This window comes from Kogia breviceps, chromosome 8, assembly GCF_026419965.1.
Source record: "Kogia breviceps isolate mKogBre1 chromosome 8, mKogBre1 haplotype 1, whole genome shotgun sequence".
Classification (NCBI taxonomy): domain Eukaryota; kingdom Metazoa; phylum Chordata; class Mammalia; order Artiodactyla; family Physeteridae; genus Kogia; species Kogia breviceps.
In genome coordinates, this window is record NC_081317.1 from 42051726 (window position 1) to 42076658 (window position 24933).

At 40.5% G+C, this 24933-nt stretch overlaps 1 protein-coding gene and 1 non-coding gene across 34 annotated transcripts in view; one reads left to right on the forward strand and one right to left on the reverse strand.

The window, feature by feature from the left end:
• Window positions 1-24933, forward strand: part of UBAP2 (ubiquitin associated protein 2) — a 161324-nt gene that overhangs the window by 36590 nt on the left and 99801 nt on the right. For 20 of the 33 annotated variants that reach the window (XM_067041326.1, XM_067041352.1, XM_067041345.1 and 17 more), the window contains one exon: window positions 24772-24911. In XM_067041326.1, the coding sequence (XP_066897427.1) occupies window positions 24813-24911 (99 nt within the window). In that variant the 5' untranslated portion in view covers window positions 24772-24812. Of the gene's footprint in view, window positions 1-1162; window positions 1266-24771; window positions 24912-24933 lie in introns of those variants that run through there. The other 13 variants (XR_010841949.1, XM_067041322.1, XM_067041328.1 and 10 more) reach the window with 4 other exon arrangements.
• Window positions 15804-15910, reverse strand: LOC131762083 (U6 spliceosomal RNA). The gene has a single exon (XR_009337161.1). It is a non-coding gene; the product is annotated as a U6 spliceosomal RNA (small nuclear RNA).

Here is a 24933-nt window from a genome sequence, read left to right on the forward strand (position 1 = left end):
TACCAAACCAGTTCTTCTCCCTCTCTTTTTTCAAGTTAATCTACAAATTTCCATTTTAAAGTTGGTTTTTGAGTCAGGCTGACTGGCACTATTTTACATAAGAAAATACATTTTAGAAAATTTGAAAAAAAGGAGACTTAAAATGGTTTTAACATTTTAGTATAAATCCTTTCTTTTTTTCCCTATGTGAAGTATATACTTTTTATTTTTTTTTATTTTTTATTTTTTTAAATTTTTTTCGGTATGCGGGCCTCTCACTGTTGTGGCCTCTCCCGTTGCGGAGTGCTCCGGACGCGCAGGCCCAGCGGCCATGGCTCACGGGCTTAGTTGCTCCGCGGCATGTGGGATCTTCCCGGACCAGGGCACGAACCCGTGTCTCCTGCATCGGCAGGCGGGCTCTCAACCACTGCGCCACCAGGGAAGCCCAAAGTATATACTTTTTAAAAAGTGAGATTGTACTTTGCATACTTACTGATTTTTTTATTGAGAAATATGGAGTACACACCAAAGGAGGTATATGAGGTAGAAAAACACGTGTAGAGTTTTCAAAAACTAGTTAAATGACCAACCAAGAAATGGAACATTAATGCTACCTAAAATCCCCATCTCCCAGGCGTTATTTTTTCTCTTTTCCAGGGGTTATCATTACCCTGTATTTTGGCCTTATTATTTTTTAGAATAATGTTTGCTTGGTATGTATCCATAAACAACATATAGTTTAGTATTGCCCATTTTCAATCTTGATCTAAATGGGATTGTATGATTCTTCTGATACTTCTTTTATATATTTTAGATTCATCCACATTGATTCTTACAACTCTCCATCATTTTCAGTAGTGTGGTATTCCATTGTAAGGATATGCCACATCTCATTCTATTGTGATGGATGTTCGTCTCATTTCCAGTTTTTTGCAATTACAAATTATACTCTGTTCCTCTTGTGAACATTTGCACCCCACCTCAAAACAAGAACAGTAAACTAATTTGCTGAGACAATGTATAACTGAGAGTGGAATTTTTGTATTGTGTGTGGGGTGTGTGTAACTTTACTAGGTAATCCCAAACTATTTTCCATAGTATTGTACAGTCATTCTTAATTAGCCACAACATTTGAACTACAGAACACAGAAAGTTGAGTGACTGTTTTCTCAATTCTCTTGAGGATGTTCCATAGCTAGTATCATTCTAGACACCTACAGAAGAATTTAATTCGTACATACAATGGATACTATAGACATTGGAACTTAATTCTCAAGACCGAATGGGTAAGAGCTCCACATCCTTGCTAACATTTGGTATTGATTTAATTTTTAGTTTTAGCCAATTCTAGTGTGATGTTTTAGGTAGATCTTTTATGAACACCACACGGCTGGATTTTGCTTTTTAATACAGGCTGCCAACTGCTCTTTTAACTGGAGCATGGAGACCATGCATGTTTATGGTAATTATGGATGTTTTGGATATATTTCTGCCATACCTTTTTTAAAAAAAATTATTTTTGGCTGCATTGGGTCTTTGTTGCTGTGCGCAGGCTTTCTCTAGTTGCAGTGAGCAGGGGTTACTCTTCATTGCAGTGTGCGGGCTTCTCGTTGTGGTGGTTTCTCTTGTTGTGGAGCACAGGCTCTAGGTGCGTGGGCTTTAGTAATTGTGGCACACGGGCTCCGTAGTTGTGGCTCGTGGTCTCTAGAGCACAGGCTCAGTAGTTGTGGCACACGAGCTTAGTTGCTACCCGGCATGTGGGACCTTCCTGGACCAGGGATTGAACCTGTGTCCCCTGCACTGGCAGGTGGATTCTTAACCACTGCACCACCAGGGAAGTCCTGCCATATGGTCTTACACTTGCCTGGTGTTTATTGTTTTTCTGTTCTTTTGCAGTTTTAATTCCTTTTTCTGTTTGCTTTCCTCCAATTAAAAAAAATATTTTCATATCTATAAAAGCTGAAAGAGTATAATGGGTACCTTTTAAGTAGAGTTACTACTTAATATTTTGCCACATTGACTTTTTTCTGTATATACTCCACATGTTATCTTCTGTGGCTAAATGCTTTGAAAGTAAAATGCAAACATCTTGACATTTATGCCTAAATATTTCCTTAGCAAGTGTCTCTTTACAACAAAAAGCTTCTCTTACAAACAGCCACAATAACATTATTACACCTAGGAAAGTGAATAATTATTTAAAATATAATGTATAATGTCAATAAAAATCTGATATAAAGCTACATTCATATTTTCCCAGTTGTTCAGAAAATGTCTTTTATAACTCCCTATTCAATCAGGGTTTCTGATTTACCCTGTTTAGGTATTGTCACTGAAGTACACTACTGAATGACAATTCATTTCTTTCTTTTTTTTTTAAAGCTTAGGCTAGTATTTTTAATATTTATTTTGGCTGCACTGGGTCTTAGCTGCGGGATCTTCGTTGCAGCATGCGGGATCTTTTCTAGTTGCAGCATGCATGCAGGATCTAGTTCCCTGACCAGGGATTGAACTCAGGCCCCCTGCATTGGGAGCACACGGAGTCTTACCCACTGGACTACCAGGGAAGTCCCGATAATCCATTTCTTAAGTGATTATTTTCTCAATTATTTATCAGATGTAACTGCCAGTCAGATGATCTGATAAGCAAGAGGTAACTACTGCTGTTACTTAGTTAAGATAATTCTTGCAAATGTTAAGTAAATTGCAGTTTATTGTAGGATAAGTGTAATTTTCTTGGGCCATTGGAAGACTGAAAGTGTTCTGTTACTCCTTTGCCCACCCCGAGTTTTGAAACACTGATGAAAGTTCCTCTTTGATATGGGAATGAAGCTAAACTATTACATTTATAAAAACTTTTTTAGATAGTATATTCTCATGACATTTTATTTCTCTGAAATGCTCAGAATATAGGTTATTCCAAATTAGGCCTGAATGACAGTTTTTTGTTGTTGTTAATGATATATGCTACTATACAGGTGTTTACTTGAACAAAGATTTATTGTTGCTACTTGTTAGCAACTGTTAGGTGCTAGGGATACAGATGAATAATGCACTGTCCCTGTTCTCTAAGTGCTTATTTCTAGTGGGAAGACAGTGCAGTTAGGAATGAGGATGCTGTTGGGAGAGACAGAGGAAAGCACTGCCAGTTGATTCCAGGTACTGGGCAAGGCTTCCTTGAGGTATTGGGAGTCTGAGCCTTACTTTTCCTGGGTTATTCCTGTAGGATCAATTATGGGCAAATTCCTGAAGTTATAATTGTTTCTTTTGTTAAAACACTTGGGATGTTAAAACATTTTGAATGTTCAAAATTAAGTTTTATTGGAGTTTGCTGTTATTTGGATTACCATATTATTGTATCTTTTGTTTGGCCTTGACTTGGTGTCTTTTGTTTGGCCTTGACTTGGTAGTTTATCTGTAGCAACTAGTAAAAGAGAAACAAAGTTGTTCTTTTTTTTTTTTTTTTTTTTTTTTTTGCGCAGGCCCAGTGGCCATGGCTCACGGGCCCAGCCGCTCCACGGCATGTGGGATCCTCCTGGACCGGGGCATGAACCTGTGTCCCCTGCATTGGCAGGTGGACTCTCAACCACTGCGCCACCAGGGAAGCCCAGCAAAGTTTTTTTTTTGTTTTTTTTTTTTTTTGCGGTACACGGGCCTCTCACTGCTGTGGCCTCTCCCGTTGCGGAGCACAGGCTCCGGACGCGCAGGCTCAGCGGCCATGGCTCACGGGCCCAGCCGCTCCGCGGCATGTGGGATCTTCCCAGACCGGGGCATGAACCCGTGTCCCCTGCATCGGCAGGCGGATTCTCAACCACTGCGCCACCAGGGAAGCCCAGCAAAGTTATTCTTAATGTAATTTAGTCACATTAAACATTGTCTTTGGGTCAGTTTTTTATTGTAACTTAATGAATGTCTCAATTTTTCCCCTCCTTATCAAGATCTCATTTTATTTTGATGAGAAATTTCCTGATGTAATATCACTTACTTGGTGAAATACTTCTTTGAATTGCTGAAGATCAGATGACCTCTTAAAAAAATTCTTAGCTTATTTAGTACCTTTTTTTTAAAAAAAATAAATTTATTTATTTATTTTTGGCTGTGTTGGGTCTTCGTTGCTGCACATGGGCTTTTTCTAGTTGTGGCAAGCGGGGGCTACTCTTTGTTGTGGTGTGCAGGCTTCTCATTGTGGTGGCTTCTTGTGTTGTAGAGCACGAGGCTCTAGGTGTGTGGGCTTCAGTAGTTGCGGCTCGCGGGCTCTAGAGAGCAGGCTCAGTAGTTGTGGCACACGGGCTTAGTTGTTCCGCGGCATGTGGGATCTTCCCGGACCAGGGCTCGAACCCATGTCCCCTGCATTGGCAGGCAGATTCCTAACCACTGCGCCTCCAGGGAAGTCCCTATTTAGTACCTTTTTTAATTCCTTGTGACTGGGTGTGCTAAGGTAATGGTGGAAAAAATACCCCTGTATATTACAGAAGAATCCAGGTGTTGGTAATAGGAATAAAATCCTTGTTAGCTAAAGTAGACCATTTACTATTTTATTATCACAGAAGAACTTTCATTTTTTTTAAGGCAGTTTGAGCTGTTTAATTGTTCTAATGCTTATTTCACTTTATCAAAAGATCCTAGCTGTAATGGGATGTAGCTAGCTTACCGTGAACCAATTTATATACTCTGACAGTCTAACCATCTGTGGGACAAAGAAGTGACCAGTGTCACACAGGATTTTGTTGGAGTGAGAGTTGGCCTGTGGTGATAGTTGTACAGCTTTGTAAATTCTAAAAATAATTGAATTGTACATTTAACAAGGGTGAACTTTATGATATTCATTATACCACAGTAAAGTTATTTGAATTGTTTGAATAAATTGACAGTATTTTGAAATAGAATCAACAGAAAAGAAAGTGGTCAGTGTACAATAATCTGGTAGTTGCTACCGTTTATGGTAGCGATTAGGATCTAGGCTAAGCATCTGAGGTACATTATCTTCTTTGGTGCTCCTCACAGACTTAAGAAAGAGTAAAGTGGTCATGGTTGCTTAATCTAGTAATTTTTGCGATTTCCAAGCCTGTGCTCCTAATCACAATACTGTACTACTTTACCTATGTGAAGTACTGCTATTGTGAATACAGCCAAGTGCTAGCTGGTAAGTCAAACAGTGTCCACATTTGTGGTGCATAAGGCTGCGGTTTTGTACTGGATGGGGAATGAGGGATGGATATGCAGGTGGGGCCGTTGAACTCCTGTGCCTGGTTCCACTAGACTTATTTCATTTTTATCTGTTTTATATGTGAGGGTTTAGTCACTGGTTTGGTTGGACTTGATTTCTGTGGTTTAAAAAACAAAAACAACACACCTCCCTTTGCTTTAGTTTTTCAATCTGATTTTACTTGCTGTTCTAATCAGCATGGTGAGCTGGCCTCTGCCAGTTTAGGTGCATCCTATGAGAAAGGTCAGGCACACAACACTGAGAAGTGGCAATTGATAGCACACCAGCCCACCCTAAGAAGAGTGACAGGAAGCCTATAAAATGACACTTAAGAACTCAAGCTGCTATTAAGTAGGACTGTTTAGTATATTGTTAAGTGACCCTAAAACACCATGGAGTTATTATGGATGTCAAGTAAAGAGTAATTGCTGTTTACATTGAAGGTCAGAAAATGAGAAAATGGGTGTATGTTCAGTATGCTGTTGAGAAAACATGTCTGTGGAGGGTGGAGGCAAAAAACAAAACAAAACAAAAAAAACAGTTGCAATTTGGGAGAATGACAAGTGTAGGGATCAGAAAGGAATAAAGACCTTGTATTTATTTGTGATGGTTGGTGGTTTGTGAACAGAAGTTGATGGAGTTTAGCAGTATTCTAAAAGATTAAACATTCTACTTTGACATCAGTTTCATAATTAAGATAGTTCAGACAGATAAGTAAGGGTGTGACATTTCAGTGAAGTAGAGAAGAGGCAATTATTGATATTCTAGTTGATACAGATACCTTAGAAATTCTTAGAACCTTTGAGGCTTTAAGTACAGTGACCCTTAATTCAGGTACCTGTAGAAAGTCGATGGCAGAGAGGATGTAAAGGAAGGCATAGATTTAAGGCCTTAAATCCTTTATTAAATGGGTATAGGAAGAAATGGTGCACTAAAAGAATGGCTTAAAGGTTTTGAGCTCTGGAACACTTGAAAAATGCTCTTGGTTACTTGGAAAATTTTGGAAATCTTCAAATGAGGCAGTTTGGGATGAATTCCATTATAGGTGTAGCTATCTAACATGCAGTTACCTGGAGGCTGAATCTCTGGAGAGACATAGTCTTTAGCTTTTGCTTTGAAGTTGGAGGTAATTATTATTATTATTATTATTATTATTATTATTATTATTATTTGCGGTATGCGGGCCTCTCACTGTTGTGGCCTCTCCCATCGCGGAGCACAGGCTCCGGACGCTTAGGCTCAGCGGCCACGGTTCACGGGCCCAGCCGCTCCGCGGCACACGGGATCTTCCCGGACCGGGGCACGAACACGCGTCCCCTGCATCGGCAGGCGGACTCCCAACCACGGCGCCACCAGGGAAGCCCCACCTTCCCCTTTCTGACTGGGTCTCAGGAAGAGGAAATAAATAACCCAAAGGGGGAAGGCAACTTCCTTGCTTATCCCCTTCCCTATGAAGGCCTTGGGACGGAGCAACTAGCAAGAAGTTCATCTCGCTCTGATGGATGTGGAGCTGGAGGGTGGTGGCAGAATGGGAGTGAGGGTGTGAAGGCAAAAAATTTACAGAAATATGTCTCAGTCTTCATCACAGACTAAGACTATGGGCATTACGTCTATGCTGTTCAAATGACTCTGAGACTTCACTTGATTCTCGCGAGAGGATAGGTGGGGATAAATGCAGCTGAACATGGTTGTGGAAGAGCCAAGTCAAACTAAAGTTAGGGATAGGAGAATTTGAGATGGGAACATTCATTTGGCAATTTATTACTCTTAGTTGTGGCATGCATGCAGGATCTAATTCCCCAACCAGGGATCGAACCCGGGCCCCCTCCCTGCATTGGGAGCATGGAGTTTTACCCACTGGACCACCAGGGAAGTCCCTCTTGTTTCTTTTCTGTTTTTTTTTTGTTTGTTTGTTTCGGTGCCTGATATAATGCATGCTAACATCAGTGAATCAGTGGTTGTCTCTTAATCATTCAAGCTACCATAGAACAACCTGGGGGAAAATCAAGAAACAGTTGAGGGTTTACTCTGTGTAAGGCTTGGGTGGAAACTCATCTCGCCTCCCTGCCCCAGACCACCACCACCCCCCGCCACCAGCCAAGACAGCAAATCAGTGATTAAAAACAATGCAGATGATTTTAAAACAAATGACAAGGAAACAGCCTGAAAGATTGTATTGTCGTTGGGTTCCGAAATTATTTTTGGAACGTGGCCATACTATGCTGCCCAGAAGCCATGCAGATATGTCAGTGCTGCCACTTTTGAGAAAGAGGCCAAGGGCAAGAAGGATGATGATACGATGAATTTATTTATCCTAGGTTTATTTATACCTAGTTCCTAGGTATGTTCTGGAGTTAGAATAGTTCATACTAATTCCTCCCATTACCCATCATGTGGCTAAAATAACATGTAGAATCAGAAACAGTTAAATCATGTTTATTGTACTGTATTTGCTAAGGAAGAGAAGTACTGCATTTTAGAAGGCAGTTATATCAGAAAAGCTTGGAGCCAAAAACATTTTGGCCGCTAAAGAATTTTCTTTCATATTACCGTAATACACCCAACTTCTCAGCTGAATAGTGTAATTGAGGTGCTAATTATAATGCTACCTTGCTTTTCCATAATAGTTTATTTGTTAACGTTCTGTGATAAAAGTACGATATAGTCATTTCTTGTGGATTACAATGATGCAAAACAAGTGAAAACACTGGAAGGCTATTCACTAAACTATTAACAGTAGTTCTTTTGGGGTGGTGGAACTGTTGGTGGTGGTTTTATTTTTTCCCACTTTTCAGTGTTTTTTGGAACTTTGTATGACTGTTACACAGTCATACAGTAAAATAATAAAGCAAAATTATGCTTTTTGCAGCTTTCTCACCTTTCTGTTTGAACCAGTTGGATCAAAGTTTTCATCTAAGGTTCTTTGAGGGCAGCAATTCTCAAATTTTATTGTTCATCAAGCCTTGTTTAAACATTTCTGATTCACTAGGTCTGGGATGACCTTGGAATTTGCATTTGTGACAAGTTCTCCAGTGGTGCTGATGCTGCTGGTCCACACACCACACTTTGAGAGCCGCTGTTCCGGAGTGGTGGCTTACATCCTGGCTGCACATTAGAAATATGGAGAGCTTGTGGGGTTTTTTTGTTTTTGTTTTTTTAATTAATTTTTATTGGAGTATGGTTGCTTGACAATGTTGTGTCAGCCTCCACTGCACAACAAAATGAATCAGCCATACACATACAGATATCCCCTCCCTTTTGGACTTCCCTCCCATTTAGGTTACCACAGGACATTAGGTGGAGTTCCCTGTGCTATACAGTATGTTCCCATTAGATGTCTATTTTATACATAGTATCAGTAATGTATATGTGTCAATCCCAGCCTCCCAATTCCTCCCTCCCCACTCCTTTCCCCCTTGGTATCCATACATTTGTTCTCCGTACATTTATTCTCTTTGTCTGTGTCTCTGTTTCTGCTTTGCAAACAGGTTCATCTGTACCATTTTTCTAGATTCCTCATACATGCGTTATTATACGATATTTGCTTTTCTCTTTCTGACTTACTTCACTCTGTATGACACTCTCTAGGTCCATCCAGGTCTCTACAAATGACCCAGTTTCATTCATTTTTATGGCTGAGTAATATTCCATTGTATATATGTACCACATTTTCTTTATCCATTCCTCTGTTGATGGACATTTAGGTTGCTTCCATGTCCTGGCCGTTGTAAATAGTGCTGCTCTGAACATTTGGGGTGCATGTGTTTTCTTTCTCTGGATATATGCCCAGTAGTGGGATTGTTGGGTCATATGTTAGTTCTGTTTTTAGTTTTTTAAGGAACCTCCATACTGTTTTCCATAGTGGCTGTATCAATTTACATTCCCACCAACAGTGTATGAGGGTTCCCTTTTCTCCACACCCTCTCCAGTGTTTGTTGTTTGTAGATTTTCTGATGATGCCCATTCTAACTGGTGTGAAGTGATACATCATTGTAGTTTTGCTTTGCATTTCTCTAATAATTAGTGATGTTGAGCATCTTTTCATGTGTTTGTTGGCTATCTGTGTGTCTTCTTAGGAGAAATGTCTATTTAGATCTTCTGCCCATTTTTTGATTGGGTTCTTTGTTTTTGTGATATTGAGCTGTATGAGCTGCTTGTATATTTTGGAGATTAATCCTTTGTCCGTTGATTCGTTTGCAAATATTTTCTCCCATTCTGAGGGTTGTCTTTTTGTCTTGTTTATGGTTTCCTTTGCTGTGCAAAAGCTTTTAAGTGGAGAGCTTGTCTTTTAAAAATAGATATATAATTTATATACCATAAAATTCATCTTTTTAAAGTATGCATTTCAGTGGTTTTTAGTATATTCACAAGGTTGTGCAAACATCACTATTTCTAGAACATTTTCATCACCCCCAAAAGAAGCTCTCCATTCCCATTAGCATCTGCCCATTCTCTCCTGATCCCATCTACTAATCTATTTTCTGGCTCTATGGATTTGCCTCTTCTGGAAATTACATATAAATGGAATAATACAGTATACATATGTGATCTTTTGTGACTGGCTTCTTTCACTTAGCATAACATTTTCAAGGTTCATCCATGTTGTAGTTTTTATCAAATTTTATTCCTTTTAGTACTTGAATAATATGAATAATACTTCATTGTGTGGTTATATCACATTTTGTTTATCCATTCATCATTGGGTTGTTTCTACTTTCTGGCCGTTATGGCTAATACTGCTTATGAACATTCCATGTGCACATTTCTGGGTGAATATATGTTTTCAATTCTCTTGGGTATTATGTACCTAGGATTGGAATTGCTTGGTCATATGGTAAGTCTTTGTTTAACTTTTTAGAAACTGCTTGGAGAACTTTTTTAAAAGAATACTGATGTTTGGGTTTTTACCTATTCTGAGCAGCCTGATTTTAATAGGACCTGGTTTCATTTTTTAGAAGTTGCTCAAATGATTGCACTACGCAACGAGGGGTGGTGATGGATGGTGATCCACTATTCCAGAGTCTTAAACTTTGTTTATTTAATGATGGGAAATTCCCGATGCTTCTGGAGATATCACGTTAAGAATCGGACATGGATAGAAAGGCACTTTTAGCTAATAAGTAAGCTGGCAAACCTGGGTTGACATTCTGGTGTTTTCATGGAGTAGCAGTTTTTCTGGGCTCCTCCTTTACTTGTTTGACCATTCTGTTGGTTCCTTAGGCCCACTGTGCAACCACAGGATCAGAACATGGCAGGAGATAATAGCATAGTTATCTAGTAATTCCTTTTCTTTTTTTTTTTAATTGAAGTATAGTAGCTTTACAGTATTGTGTTAATTTCAGCACAGTGATTCAGTATTTTTGCAGGTTATATTTTATTAGAGGTTATTAAAGATAACGGGTATATAGTAATTCCTTGTTGCCAGAGCCTGTGAGGAACTTAGAAGGTTTCAGAAATGGAGGCTGAAAGCAGAAAGCAGACTCTGTGGATGTGTCCCTGTATATGTGGGTGGGTACTAATTCTGTGGGAGCAAGACCAGAGAATAACACACAGGAAGGTGAACAGAAGAGCAAGAAAAAAGAGTGTGTGTGAGTGTCTGTGTTTAGCAAGAATTATTACTAGATTTATGAGAAAGCCATTAATATTATATTCTGGTAAGTGATTTATAGAAATTCTATTTTAATCTAGTTCCAGTGTAAGTTGTTCTTTTTTATAATTAAAAAAAAATAGACCCTTTATTAGTCTTTGTCTATGGTGTAGTGACCCTCTAATGAATGTAACATCTTGGTTTTATTTGGGGAGTGCTTGTTTGATTGCAATCTAAATAAAAAGTACAGTATTACAACTTGTAGGTCTTCTGAAATGCCATATAGTATAGGTACCCCCTCCAAGCCCCCTCCCTTAAAAAAAATTTTTTTTTTAAGATTTTTTTTTTTTTTTTGCCATGCAAGGCATGTGGGATCCTAGTTCCCTGACCAGGGATCAAACCTGCCCCCCCCAGCGTTGGAAGCGTGGAGTCATAACCACTGGAAGTCTGAAACCCCCTTCCCCACCTTTTTTGAGAGAAAGGGCTGTTAGAAGAAGGGATTAAGACTGGTCATGAACAACGAGGGGCTTCTAAGGGATAAGAGGGCAAAGAATCATAAGATAGCGGCTGAACTAGGGTCTTGGTTAAAGATAGGGCTTAGAGCCAAGAAATTAGCAGTGTAGGAGTGGGACAGATGTAAGGAAGCAGCCATAGGCAGTTAAATAAATACTTTTTCTCCCCTGACCTTAGGTAACCTAAAAGAGAAATATGACTATACCAAATAATTTTTGATGTCCTATAATGTTCAAGGGTTCATCAGCACTCATCTTTTCTGTGGGCAGATTATATGTACAGAATAGCAGATAACATTGTCAGCCAAGCCTGGGTGTAGGGGAGTCCACCAACTGCTAGAGGCCTGACCTTGCCCTCAGCAGCTGTGGAGAATAAAAGTATTAGCTTGGTCAGCTCCTGGCACGCAGGGCACAAGAAGTTTAGCTGCGTGGAATTGGGTCTCATACTAGAGTTCCTTGCCACTCCTTGGCACCGTAGCTGCCTTACTGTCTCCTGAGTTGGGGATGTAGACTTCCTCTTGTTGGCTGCTTTGGGCTTCCCAAATTTGTTGAGGTTCTTAATACAAATCAGTGTTGTTCTCTGCAGGAATGAAAAAATGAATTTCCTCTGCAGAAAAAGGTTGAGAATAATTGGTATCTTCTTAATAGAAAAAACAAGAACAGGGCTTCCCTGGTGGTGCAGTGGTTAGGAATCCACCTGCTAATGCAGGGGACACGGGTTCGAGCCCTGGTCTGGGAAGATCACACATGCTGCGGAGCAACTAAGCCCGTGGGCCACAATTACTGATCCTGCGCTCTAGAGCCTGCGAGCCACAGCTACTGAGCCCGTGTGCCACAACTACTGAATCCCATGTGCCTAGAGCCCGTGCTCTGCAACAAGAGAAGCCACTGCAATGAGAAGCCTGCAGGGCTTCCCTGGTGGCACAGTGGTTGGGAGTCTGCTTGCCGATGCAGGGGACGCAGGTTCGTGCCCCAGTCCGGGAAGATCCCACATGCTGCGGAGCAGCTGGGCCCGTGAGCCATGGCCACTGAGCCTGCGCGTCCGGAACCTGTGCTCCGCAACGAGAGAGGCCACAACAGTGAGAGGCCCGCGTACTGAAAAAAAAAAAAAAAGAGAGAGAAGCCTGCAAACTGCAACAAAGTAGCCCCTGCTCGCCGCAACTAGAGAAATCCCACGCACAGCAACAAAGACCCAGCGCAGCCAAAAAATAAAAAATAAATAAAATAAATCTATTAAAAAAACTTCAAACCCAAAAAACATTACAATAGACAGCCAAGGGAGTGCATGTTGGTATCTGAAAGGCTGGGAAGCTAGGTGAGATTCTGACCCAGAACCAGATCTTTTGTATCAGGTATGAGTTATGAAGGTGACGCCAACAGTAGTTATGCCATCTTAAAGAAGAGGAAGCTGAGTTGGAGTCTGTTGTATATCTATAATTGATATATATGCTTGCAGCATAGCATAGTGGGTGAGAACAGAGACTGTGGAGCCAGATGGCCTGGGCTTGAATCTTGACCTTACCACTTAACTAGCTGTGAATCCTTGTATGTCTTAATTTCCTGTCTGTAAAATGGGAGTAGTATTAGGATGTATTTCAGAGTGTTGTCAGCGAGGTAATGACTTAATTCTGTATGCATAAAGCACTTCAGTGGTGTCTGGCACTTGGTAAACAGTATGCATTTGTTGGTATATTATTGTCTTTACTTAATGGTTTCAGGCTATTGAGAATGAGTGAATGAGTCTTTGATACAGATGAAGGACCCCGTACCCATCCTTGCCAGTCTAACTAAGATAGTCCTGGCTCCATTGGCCTAAGGACCGACTGAACAGCATCTCTGTGAGCATTCTTTGTTTTTTTGTTTTGTTTTTTGGGCTGCACCATGCAGCATGGGAGATCTTAGTTCCCTGACCAGGGATCGAACCCGTGTCCCCTGCAGTGGAAGCACGGAGTCTAAACCACTGGACTGCCAGGGAAGTCCCCTCTGTGAGCATTCTTGATGGAGACTAGCTTCTGTTGTTAGTAGTTGAGCTCTTGGCTGATTAAGTAATTCATGTTGTGTGGGTAAATTATATTCTATTTGAAAAAAAAGACATTCATTTTGCCATTTCTGGAATATAATTTTTTCTTGATGCAGTGGATGAAATACCCTATGAACCTCCTGGTTTCAGAGGTACCTTCCAATGCTGACACTGTGATACTTACTATCTTAAATAAAGCCCTTGGTGCTTTCACCAAGGTCTTCACAGTTCTCAGCATGTTATCAACAAGTGTCCTGTAGCTTCTCAGAATGACCAAATGTATCCTTGTTTTTCTGTTAGGGTTTACATGGTTTGTAGATAAATTTTTACCAAACAATTTTTTTTTTTTGGCTGTGCTGCGTGGCATGTGGGAGCCTAGTTCCCCAGCCAGAGATAGAACCTGCACCCCCAGATTGGAAGCACAGAGTCTTAACCACTGAACTGCCAGGGAAGTCCCCCAACAATATATATTTTTATGCCTTTTTTTTTTTTTTGCGGTATGCGGGCCTCTCACTGTTGTGGCCTCTCCCGTTGCGGAGCACAGGCTCCGGACGCGCAGGCTCAGCGGCCATGGATCACGGGCCCAGCCGCTCTGCGGCATGTGGGGTCTTCCCAGACCGGGGCACGAACCTGTGTCCCCTACATCGGCAGGCGGAGTCTCAACCACTGCGCCACCAGGGAAGCCCCCCTTTTATGCCTTTTTAACGTCTAACTTTAGGTAGGGTCCGCTTATGAGTTTGTGGTATTTGCTTATGTAAACTTTAATAGAAATGCAGGTGACTGTTAACCATGTCCAGTTCATTCTGAAATTCTGGAACACTTGAAAATGTAGCTGTTTCACTGAGGTATCTTATCTACAAAAAGTCCTTGAAAAAATATAACAGTTAATGAAACATTTTCTAAAAGTGTCCCTTTACAGAGACAGTCTTTGTAGTTTAATCAAATTGGTTTATTCTGCTGGTTTACTTTCCTTCTATTACAAGTAATTTTAGACCATTCTTGCACTTTAGATAATCTAGGAAGCTTTATATGGTATTGTGCTGATTTTGTTTTTAAAGAGGTTAAAAATGTAGTAGCATTTCTTACCCCTGTTAAAATCTATCACATCTTTAATTTACTTTGAATGAGGTGAGGTTAAAATCGGTGTTAAAATTTGGTTGTATAGATTGAATAACCTGGTGTTTCCTGCCACTCAAGAGCTTGAGATATGTATGTTTGAGTTTCTACTGGATTATTTTTAGAATCTCTTGCTCTTGTCTGTTTCTATTCTAAGAATTCTCTTGGAACTTGTTCCAGGATAGTAGTTCTTGGGGGTGGAGAGTGATAGAGAGGATGGAACACAAGAGTAAACTGAATTCCTGTGGCCTGGCAACTGGGTTGCTTATTGGAGAAGCACTCTCATTTACTACACAGAGCTTTTTTTTTTTTCCCAGGAAAGGGAACAGAGAATTTCCCCATATGACAGTATGCTAAAGGTGTTGATTTAAAAAAATAATAATTTATTATATTTTTTGCTGCGTTGGGTCTTCGTTGCTGCGCATGGGCTTTTCTCTAGTTACTGCGAGCAGGGGCTTCTCTTTGTTGCAGTGTGCAGGCTTCTCATTGCCGTGGCTTCTCTTGTTGTGGAGCACGGGCTCTAGGTGCTTGGGTTTCAGTAGTAGTGGCACACGGGCTCAGTAGTTGTGGCTTGTGGGCTCTAGAGCGCAGGCTCAGTAGTTGTGGCGCATGGGCTTAGTTGCTCCACGGTCTGTGGGATCTTCTTGGACCAGCGTCGAACCTGTGTCCCCTGAATTGGCAGGTGGATTCTTAACCACTGCGCCACCAGGGAAGCCCCCCAGTACAAGCTTTGAACTTATATTTCTTGTCTTTTTCTGCTCACTTTCTCAGATTTATCCAGGATTGATTTCAGGAGCCATTTTTTAAAAAAAATTATGATTAGTACATGTTCTTTACAGCAGAAGTCTTGTTGATTTCCAGGATTGTGGTCCTCTAGTCTTCTCTTTCATAATTGTGAATTTACCTGATATCTACAGTCTTTTTTGCTTTCCTTAACATTATAGTGTAGAATTGAGTATGCATGGAACTTCTCTTTTTCTTACAGGCTTTCCCCCTATATCTACAGTGTTCCAGTCAAGCCTTCTTTGTTTGTTTGTTTTTTGGCCTCTCTGTGCGGATTATGGGATTTTAGTTCCCTGACCAGGGATTGAACCCGGGCCCATGGCAGTGAAAGCACGGAGTCCTATCCATTGGACTGCCAGGGAATTACCCAGTCAGGCCTTTCTGATAGCCCATCACCTGCCAAGTAGGTTATTCCATGCTGGGGGTAGATATTTTGTCATGTTTCTGCAGCTGACTCAGCCCCTTCTACCCATCATTCCTCTCAGAGTGGTGAGTGGCAGTGTGGTATGGTAGGTTGCTTTTTATTTACTTATTTTTTGGCCTTTTATTTTTTTAAAATTAATTTTTATTGGAGTATGGTTGCTTTACAACGTTGTGTTAAAAAAAATGGAACCCTTCACGAATTTGCTTGTCATCCTTGTGCAGGGGCCATGCTAATCTTCTCTGTATCTTTCCAGTTTTAGTATATGTGCTGCTGAAACGAGCACTGACCTTTTATTTTTTAACTAATGTTCCTCATTCCTCTGAGTCGTACACTTGAAAAGCAGGGTCCTTTCAAAACTGTCTCGCTAACCCCTTATAGGTGACTCCATTATTTCTGGTTTCAATCCAGGGTGTTATCATTTATATTTTGTATTTTTTTGTTGGCAGTTACCTCATGGTAGACCCAGAACCTCTAACCTTTGTCAGCAGCTGTGGATGCAAAGATACTCTGGGGATGGCGGTGGAGTGCAAGACTGAGGGAAATAAGAATTTGGGGCCCTGATGGTTATAATCTGGGTAGAGATGAGCATAGATACAGATGTGTGTGCTTGCTTGCTTATTATTATTATAAATAAATAAGTCAATAAATAGGCCACTTAAAGGGGCAATGGAGACTTCTTATGAAATATGACCAAAAGAATATTAAGGAAATAGTTTCCGATTGGATATTCTTGTTTTACCCTTTTGTAAAAATGATTTGTTACTAAAATGGATTCTTAAAACTTAACATGTTCCCTAAGCATGAAATATTATGACCATTCTACATTAAAGTTTTCATTTTGCCATATATATTGCCACGCTCCATTTTCAGCTTTTTTTTTTTTTTTTTTTTGGCGGTATGAGGGCCTCTCACTGCTGTGACCTCTCCCGTTGCGGAGCACAGGCTCTGGATGCGCAGGCTCACGGGCCCAGCCGCTCTGCGGCATGAGGGATCCTCCCAGACCAGGGCACGAACCCGCATCTCCTGCATCGGCAGGCGGACTCTCAACCGCTGCGCCACCAGGGAAGCCCTATTTTCAGCTTTTTATTTAACTTGATATAACATTTTATATTTAGTCACTGGAATTGGTTTTGTTTTTCTGTTTTCCAATTCCTCTCCTGCCCTTCGTTTTTGAAGCCTCTGTTTCTGGAGGCAGGGTTCTGGCAAGTTCACATGCCTTGTAGTAGCTCTTGGAGCAGTAACAGAGCCAAACCAAAAACTTAGTAGGTTTGATTCTGCTTTGAAAAGTGCTGATTTTTTACATAATGCTTTCCCCATTTTAGGCCTTGGCAGCAGAGAGAGAAATCTGGCTTTTTAAAAAGAGGGCCTTGAGAAGGCTGGTAACGGGTTTTTAGGCTTCCCTGGTTGTATATGATACAGTCTAAAGGGGATAGGTTGGATCAGTTAGGGCATTGTAGTATACCTTTGTCTTGGACATCTTATCCATTGCATCACCTTTTAAGTGGCAGACAGTGTTAAATCCCAAATTTAATTTTCAATCTAGTAGGCTCAATATTAAAAATTTTTTGATACGAAATACATTGTTATTATTATTTTGTACTTCCCCAGGGAGTATTTTTATTTTTTTAAATTGAAGTATAATTGATTTAAAATATTGTGTTAGTTTCAGGTGTACAACAAAGTGATTGAGTTATACATATATTTTTTTCTGATTATTTTCCATTAAAGGCTATTACAAGATATTGAATATAGTTCCCTGTGCTATACAGTAAATCCGTGTTGCTTAACTGTTTTATGTATAGTGGTGTGTATCTGTTAATTACATATTCCTAATTTATTGATATCTTCCCCCTACTTTCCCTTTGGTAACCTTAAGTTTGTTTTCCGTGTCTGTGTGTCTGTTTCTGTTTTGTAAGTAAGTTCATTTGTATTATTTTTTAGATTCTGCATATAGGTGATGTCATATATTTGTCTTTGGCTTACTTCACTCAGTATGATAATCTCTGAGGTGCATTCATGTTGCTACAAATGGCAATATTTCATATTTTTCATGGCTGAGTAATATTCAATTGAAGTACATAATTTTTTATGTGCTGCATTTAGGCCAGTTGATTCAAGCAGATATTTGTAGGGCATAGATGGTTAGTCTATTTCCAATTCATGCTCATAAGTGTGGTTCAGAGGGGAGGATGTATACATTTTCCTGCTAATTATATTCACCTAAAACAGCAGACTCTTTTTAACATTACAATTAGTTGATTGGGTTTGTACCATCTCAGCAGATCTTGATAACAGTCAGTTTCTTCAGAAAGGACATAGGTAGTATGTTGATTAAATACTAAGTGTAAGTTTATTGAGGGTCAGAGTTTTCCCCTAATTGTTCCTTTGGGAACAAAGCAGGTGCCTTTTGTTTTTAATGGAGAACAGAGCCCATTAAAAAAGTGTGAATTATATGATGTTGTTTAATGACCAAATTAGCAGTTATAGTTTTAAATTTTGCTTGATCCAGGGATACCCTTAAGCTTTAAGTACAGTTTAGAACTCTACTAAATTCTTAGAGCAGGGATTTTGGCCTGGGCATCCATCCATGGGCATTGAGGAGATGGAGTGGGTTGTTCATGGATGGGTTTTGGGGGAAGGCCGGGGAGAGATGAGATATAATCCTCCCGACATTTCAGGCAGAAATTTCTGTGGATATGCCTTTTTCTGAGGGGGCAGTCCATAGTTTTCTTCAAATTGTCTAAGTACTTAATGGCCCAAAAGATTGAGTCACCATATTATATTAGAATGAAACACATGTTTAATGACAAACATTACTTTAAAGTGTTATTTTTACCTTTAATGAGGTTGCGAATCTGGCATCCAGGGTTGTAATAAACTGGAGAGAGAACATTCTTTAGGAAGGGATGTTTTCAAATATGTATTGAAGCTTAAAGCTTATGAGAAAGGCCCCAGTGTTAGAGGTAGATATGAGCAGCTCTTCACTTGGCAACATCGTCCGTGACTTGAGTAAGTGGACTCTTTCTAGTTTGAAATTCAAGTTCTTTTTATTTTGTGGGATATTTCAGCAAAGGATCTGTTCATCTTAACCCACTTCTACCTTGATTATTCATTCAAGTTGTGATCCTGAATTTTTGACAGTCTAGTTGATTTCATGGTAATATGTGGATTAGTGCCACTGGAAGTTCAAGATTTCTGCTTTCAGTTGGGATCCTCCGTATCACTTTTCTGTTCTTTTAACTTCTTTTAGCTTCCTCTCATATTCAGCTTAGTAGCAGTTAAAACCTTTGCCATTTTCTTACATTCCTCCACCCCCCACTTGTCTAGTATGCATTCTCTGCAGGTGTTTTGTCTCTTTTACTAAAAAAGTAAAGGCAAATACAACCGACTCCATTGTCTGTGTCTCCTAGTCTCCTAAAAATTTAGCTGCTGCCATACCTGCCCTTAATTCTGTTGGCCTGAGGAGAGGGCACTCTCTTCCTGTCCAAGTGAATCATTTTTCTTTATTGCTATCTCAATTTAATGCCTCTCAGTTATCTCCTCTTCAGCTTATAGATAGGCCTCTTTTGTTCAGTAAATATATATTAACTAATTAAGCACACACCCTGTGTTAGGCCCTGGAAGAACAAAAGCGACAGGACAGATCTAATCACTGTCTTCATGGGGCTTACAGTGTATTAGAATTGCTCAATGCCTCATCCTGACAAAATTCTGCTTTGATGCTCTGTATCTTTCTAGCTACCACCTCTTGCAAGTATGATTAGTTTACTGCCACTCTCCCTCACTCACCTTGGCTTTTTCCACACCACTGTTTCAAAGCTGTATTGGCAGTGATCACCAGTGACCTCCTAGTTGTGGAGTTCCAATGGACCTTTGATTCAAGCAGTGATTTAAAATTCTGAAAATATTAAAGGGTTTACTTTGATGTTATTTTAAATGTTCATGTTGTTCAGCATTGCTATTGTTCTGAGTGTATATGACTGTCAGGAAAAGTTAGGGAGATGATAAGGCGTGCTAAAGATCGGCTACAAATTATGGTGCCTCTAGCCATAGGTCTTGTGTTTTGGAGACTGCAGTGTCTACAGCTGGATGTTGTGTGGCTTGTTTTCATAATTAAGAGTTTTGTCTCCTCCATCCTGGCCTCTTGCTACTGTTTTGCTAGTTTAGGATTATGAAGGCAACAGTTATTTTGTAATTTAGTACCTGGCCTGATTTGTAGGCTCTGTACCCTAGGAAATAAGTGATTGGGATTTAATTATATTACATCTCATTGGTCTGTGTAGAACCTTTTCAAGTTTTATTTCTGATCCTTAAAATGGGGATTATGCCAAATTCTATAGAGTGTTGAGGATTACAGGGAGAAATTTATGTAAAACATTTAGCTTGGTGCTCAGCACATAGTAAATTTAAATAAAAAGTTGCTGTAATGATATAAGCATTACAGTTGAGCTTTGTTGCCTTTTATGGGGAAAAATAATTGTTTTGGTTTTTTTTCCCACAGTTGCTTAGGTTTCTATGTACCTACCACTGATTAAACTGTATACTTTTTTTTCTTCTTGCTAAAAATAAATTTACTTATTTAATTTTTGTTTGGATTGTGTCTTCATTGCTGAGCGTGGGCTTTTTCTAGTTGTGGCAAGCGGGGTCTCCTCTTCGTTGCGCAGCATGGGCCCTAGGCACATGGGCGTCAGTAGTTGTGGTTTGCAGGCTCTAGAGCACAGGCTCAGTAGTTGTGGCGCACGGGCTTAGTTTGCTCCGCAGCATGTGGGATCTTCTTGGACTAGGGCTCGAACCCGTGTCCCCTGCATTGGCAGGTGGATTCTTAACAACTGTGCCACCAGGGAAGTCCATATACTTTTTCATATGTGCAAATTAACTTCTTTAGATGGTCAGGAACATTTTCTTGAAGGTGTCTCTTTGGTATCCCTCTATTTTCCTGCTCTGATTAGATTTGGTTGCTCTATAGGGCGTCCTGTCAGCTGTCAGCTGTCAAGATGTCATCTTGATATTTTTTGACTGTCGTTTGGGGGAGCCTCCTGTCTCCTGTGTTAGACCCCCTTGTCATCCCCCAGTTCTTGGCAATCTCTGATCTGCTTTCTTTCTCTAGTTTTGTCTTTTCCAGAATGTCATAAAAATTGCATCATACAGTATGCAGCCTTTTAAGTCTGGCTTCTTTCATTTAGCATAATGCATTTGAGATTCATTCGTGTTGTTCAGTAGTGATTCCTTTTCATTCATGAGTTATATTCAACTGTATGGTTATGCTACATTTACTCACTCTTTGAAGGACAGTTGGTTTATTTACAGTTTTGGGAGACTGTGAATAAAGGCGCTATGACTATTCAGATTATTTTAGAGAAAAGTGGCCTATGGCTATCCCAAGCTACAAGGGAGGCTGAGAAAGTATTTAGCTTTTCACCCTCTTTGCAAGAGGACTGCAAGAGAAAAATATGTTGTAAATGGATTTTGGTAGGTAATTTGTGGTGTCAGTTGCAAACGGCCTCTTCTTGGTTTGCTGTTTTAGAGGTTTTGTTTATTCCAGGAGCTTCCTGAGTTTATGAGGATTGTATGTGTGAACTCAACTTGTTTCTGTGTTCACGTTGATTGGAATTTTTGCTGAGTATAGAATTTTAGGTTGGAAATTAAACTCTTAAGGCATTGCTGCACTGTTTTTTAAATTGGGGTAAAATATACATAACAAAAATTATCATATGTGCGAATTAACTTTAACCATTTTTATTTTTATTTGTGGCTGCATTGGGTCTTTGTTGCTGCACGCGGGCTTCCTCTAGTTGCAGCGAGTGGGGGCTACTCTTCATTGGGGTGCGTGGGCTTCTCATTGCGGTGGCTTCTCTTGTTGCAGAGCATGGGCTGTAGGGTGCGTGGGCTCAGTAGTTGTGGCTTGTGGGCTCTAGAGCGCAGGCTCAGTAGTTGTGGCACACAGGCTTAGTTGCTACGCGGCATGTGGGATCTTCCTGGACCAGGGCTTGAACCCTTGTCCCTTGCATTGGCAGGTGGATTCTTTTTTTTTTTTTTTTTTTTGCAGTACACGGGCCTCTCACTGTTGTGGCCTCTCCCGTTGCGGAGTGCAGGCTCAGCAGCCATGGCTCACGGGCCTAGCCGCTCTGCAGCATGTGGGATCTTCCTGGACCGGGGCATGAACCCGTGTCCCCTGCGTCAGCAGGTGGACTCTCAACCACTGCGCCACCAGGGAAGCCCGGCAGGTGGATTCTTAACCACCAGGGAAGTCCCTAACCATTTTTAAAGTGTACTGTTTTGTGGCATTAAGTACATTCACATGGTTTTGTGACTATCCATCTTCATAAGTTTTTATGTTTCTTCCTCAATGGAAACTCCATACCCAGTAAACAGTAACTCCCCATTTCTGCATGCTCCCAGCCTCTGGTAACCACTACTCAACTTTGCCTGAGAAATTGACTATTCCAAGTAACTCATATAAGTAGAGTCATAGGGTATTTGTCCTTTTGTGCCTGGCTTATTTTACTTAGTATAGTGTCCTCAAGGTTCATCCATGTTTGTTGCATGCATCAGAAATTCCTCCCTTTTTAAGGCTAAATAACGTTCCATTGTATGTGTATACACCATATATGCTTATCCTTTCATCTATAGATAGAAACTTGGGTTGCTTCCACTTTTTAGCTACTGTGATTAATACTGCTATGAACATGGGTATACAACTATCTCTTTGAGACCCTACTTTTAATTCTTTTTGGTGTATACCCAGAAGTGTAAGTACTGAATCAACGGTAATTCTACTTTTGATATTTTTTTCTTGAGGACCTACCATACTGGTTTTCCGTAGTGGCTGCACCATTTTACATTCCTACCAGTGGTATTCAAGTATTCCAATTTCTCTGCATCTTCTCCAAAACGTATTTTCTATTTTTAATTTTTGATCATAATAGCTATCCTACTGGGTGTGAAGTGTATTTTATTGTTATAATCGTGTTTTGATGGCATATTATATTTAGTTATATGCTTGGCACTTAGTAGCTCTTCAATAAGTGTTGAGTAAATAAAGGAACATTACAGTCATTTTTGTCTGTTTGGAAGTTTTATTGTTTATAAGTGGTTTTTGCCTTAAGGTATAGCTTGCTCCTAGACATCACATTCTTTTTAAAAATTTATTTATTTATTTATTTATTTTTTGGCTGCATTGGGTCTTAGTTGAGGCACATGGGATCTTTCTTTGCGGCGCGCAGGCTTAGTTGCCCCACAGCCCGTGAGATCTTAGTTCCCTGACCAGAGATCCAACCCGCGTCCCCTGCATTGGAAGGTGGATTCTTAACCACTGGACCACCAGGGAAGAAGTCCCCTAGACATCACATTTTGAATTACATTATTGCTGGTAAAATCCAGGCTGGACATAACGTCACCTTTGGGTTCAAATACTAACTGTAAATGGGAAGAGGCAGATAAAACTACATGTAGTATGGGGTTCCCCAACCCCCAGGCCACAGACTGGTACTGGTCCGTGGCCTGTTAGGAACTGGGCCGCACAGCAAAAGGTGAGCAGCGAGTGAATGAGCGAAGCTTCATCTGTATTTACAGCTGCTCCCTATCACTTGCATTACCACCTGAGCTCCGCCTCCTGTCAGATCAGTGGCGGCATTAGATTCTCATAGGAGCGCAAACCCTACTGTGAACTGTGCATGAGAGGGATCTAGGTTGCATGCTCCTTATGAGAATCTAATGCCTGATGATCTGAGGTGGAGCTGAGGGGTGATGCTAGTGCTGGGGAGCGGCTGCAAATACAGATTATCATCAGCAGAGAGGTTTGACTGCACAGACACCATAATAAATCAGTTGCTTGCAGACTCATATCAAAACCCTATCAGTGAGTGGCAAGTGAAAACAAGCTCAGGGCTCCCACTGATTTTGCATTATGGTGAGTTGTATAGTTATTCCATTATATATTACAGTGTAGTAATAGTAGAAATAAAGTGCCCAATAAATGTAATATGCTTGAATCATCCCCAAACCGTCCCATCAACACCCCCGCCCACCATCCACCATCCATGGAAAAATTGTCTTCCAGGAAAACGGTCCCTGGTGCCAAAAAGGTTGGGGACTGCTGATGTAGTAGTAACTACATACACTTGTCCCTTGGTATCTGCACAGAATTGGTTCTAGGACCTCCCTCGGATACCAAAATTTGTGGATGCCCATGTCCCTTATAGAAATGGCAGAATAGGGACATCCCTGGTGGTCCACTGGTTAAGACTCTGTGCTTCCATTGCATGGGGCACGGGTTCTATCCCTGGTTGAGGAATGAAGATTCTGCGTGCCACATGGCGTGGCCAAAAAAAAAAAAAAGAAAAAAGAAGTGGCATGGTATTTCTTGAATATAACCTATACACATCCTCCTGTATACTTTAAATCATCTCTAGGACTTCCCTGGTGGCAGTAATTAAGAATCCGCCTGCCAGTGCAGGGGTCACAGGTTCGATCCCTCTTCCGGGAAGATCCCACATGCCGTGGAGCAGCTAAGCCCGTGTGCCACAACTACTGAGCCTGTGCTTTAGAGCCCACGTGCCACAACTGCTGTGCCTGCACACCTAGAGCCCATGTTTCACAATAAGAGAAGCCACTGCGATGAGAAGCCCGTGCACCACAACTAGGGAAAGCAGCGAAGACCCAATGCAGCCAAAAATAAATAAATACATTAATTAATTTAAAAAAAGGGAAATATCTCTAGATTACTTATAATACCTAATATAATGTAAATGCTATGTAAATTGTTGCGATAGTGTGGCAGACTCAAAGTTTTGCTTTTTGAAACTTTCTGAAAAATTTTTTTTCTAATATTTTGTGTGGTTGGTTGAATCTGTGGATGCAGAGGGATGGTTATATAGTGGTAAAATAATTGCTGGTTAAAATTGGTGATATTTAATATTTTTGTTTAAAATTACTATAATCATAAACCATAGGCGTTTAGACTGCTTTAGTAAATTGGCTTAAGAGCTACCAGGAAAATCTAAAATCCTAATGGTTTGTTTCTTGAGAATTTGCATTCTAGAGAACTTTTATGTTTTATCTCACATTTCTTCCTTATCCCTGAATTTTATCCTTGTCGTTTTCTTTAATCTGGAAGTTTTGCTTACTGTGTCTGCTTTCTTTCAGATTTTCTATTTTGTGCATACATTATTTTGTATATACTGTATATGATGACTTCGGTGAGCAGTGACCGGTCCAGAGGTGCTCGGGAAAAGCCACAGATTTCAGCGACACAGGCAACACAACTGCAGAAACAAGTGGTACAGGTAAGTTTTTGTGGAACTCTTG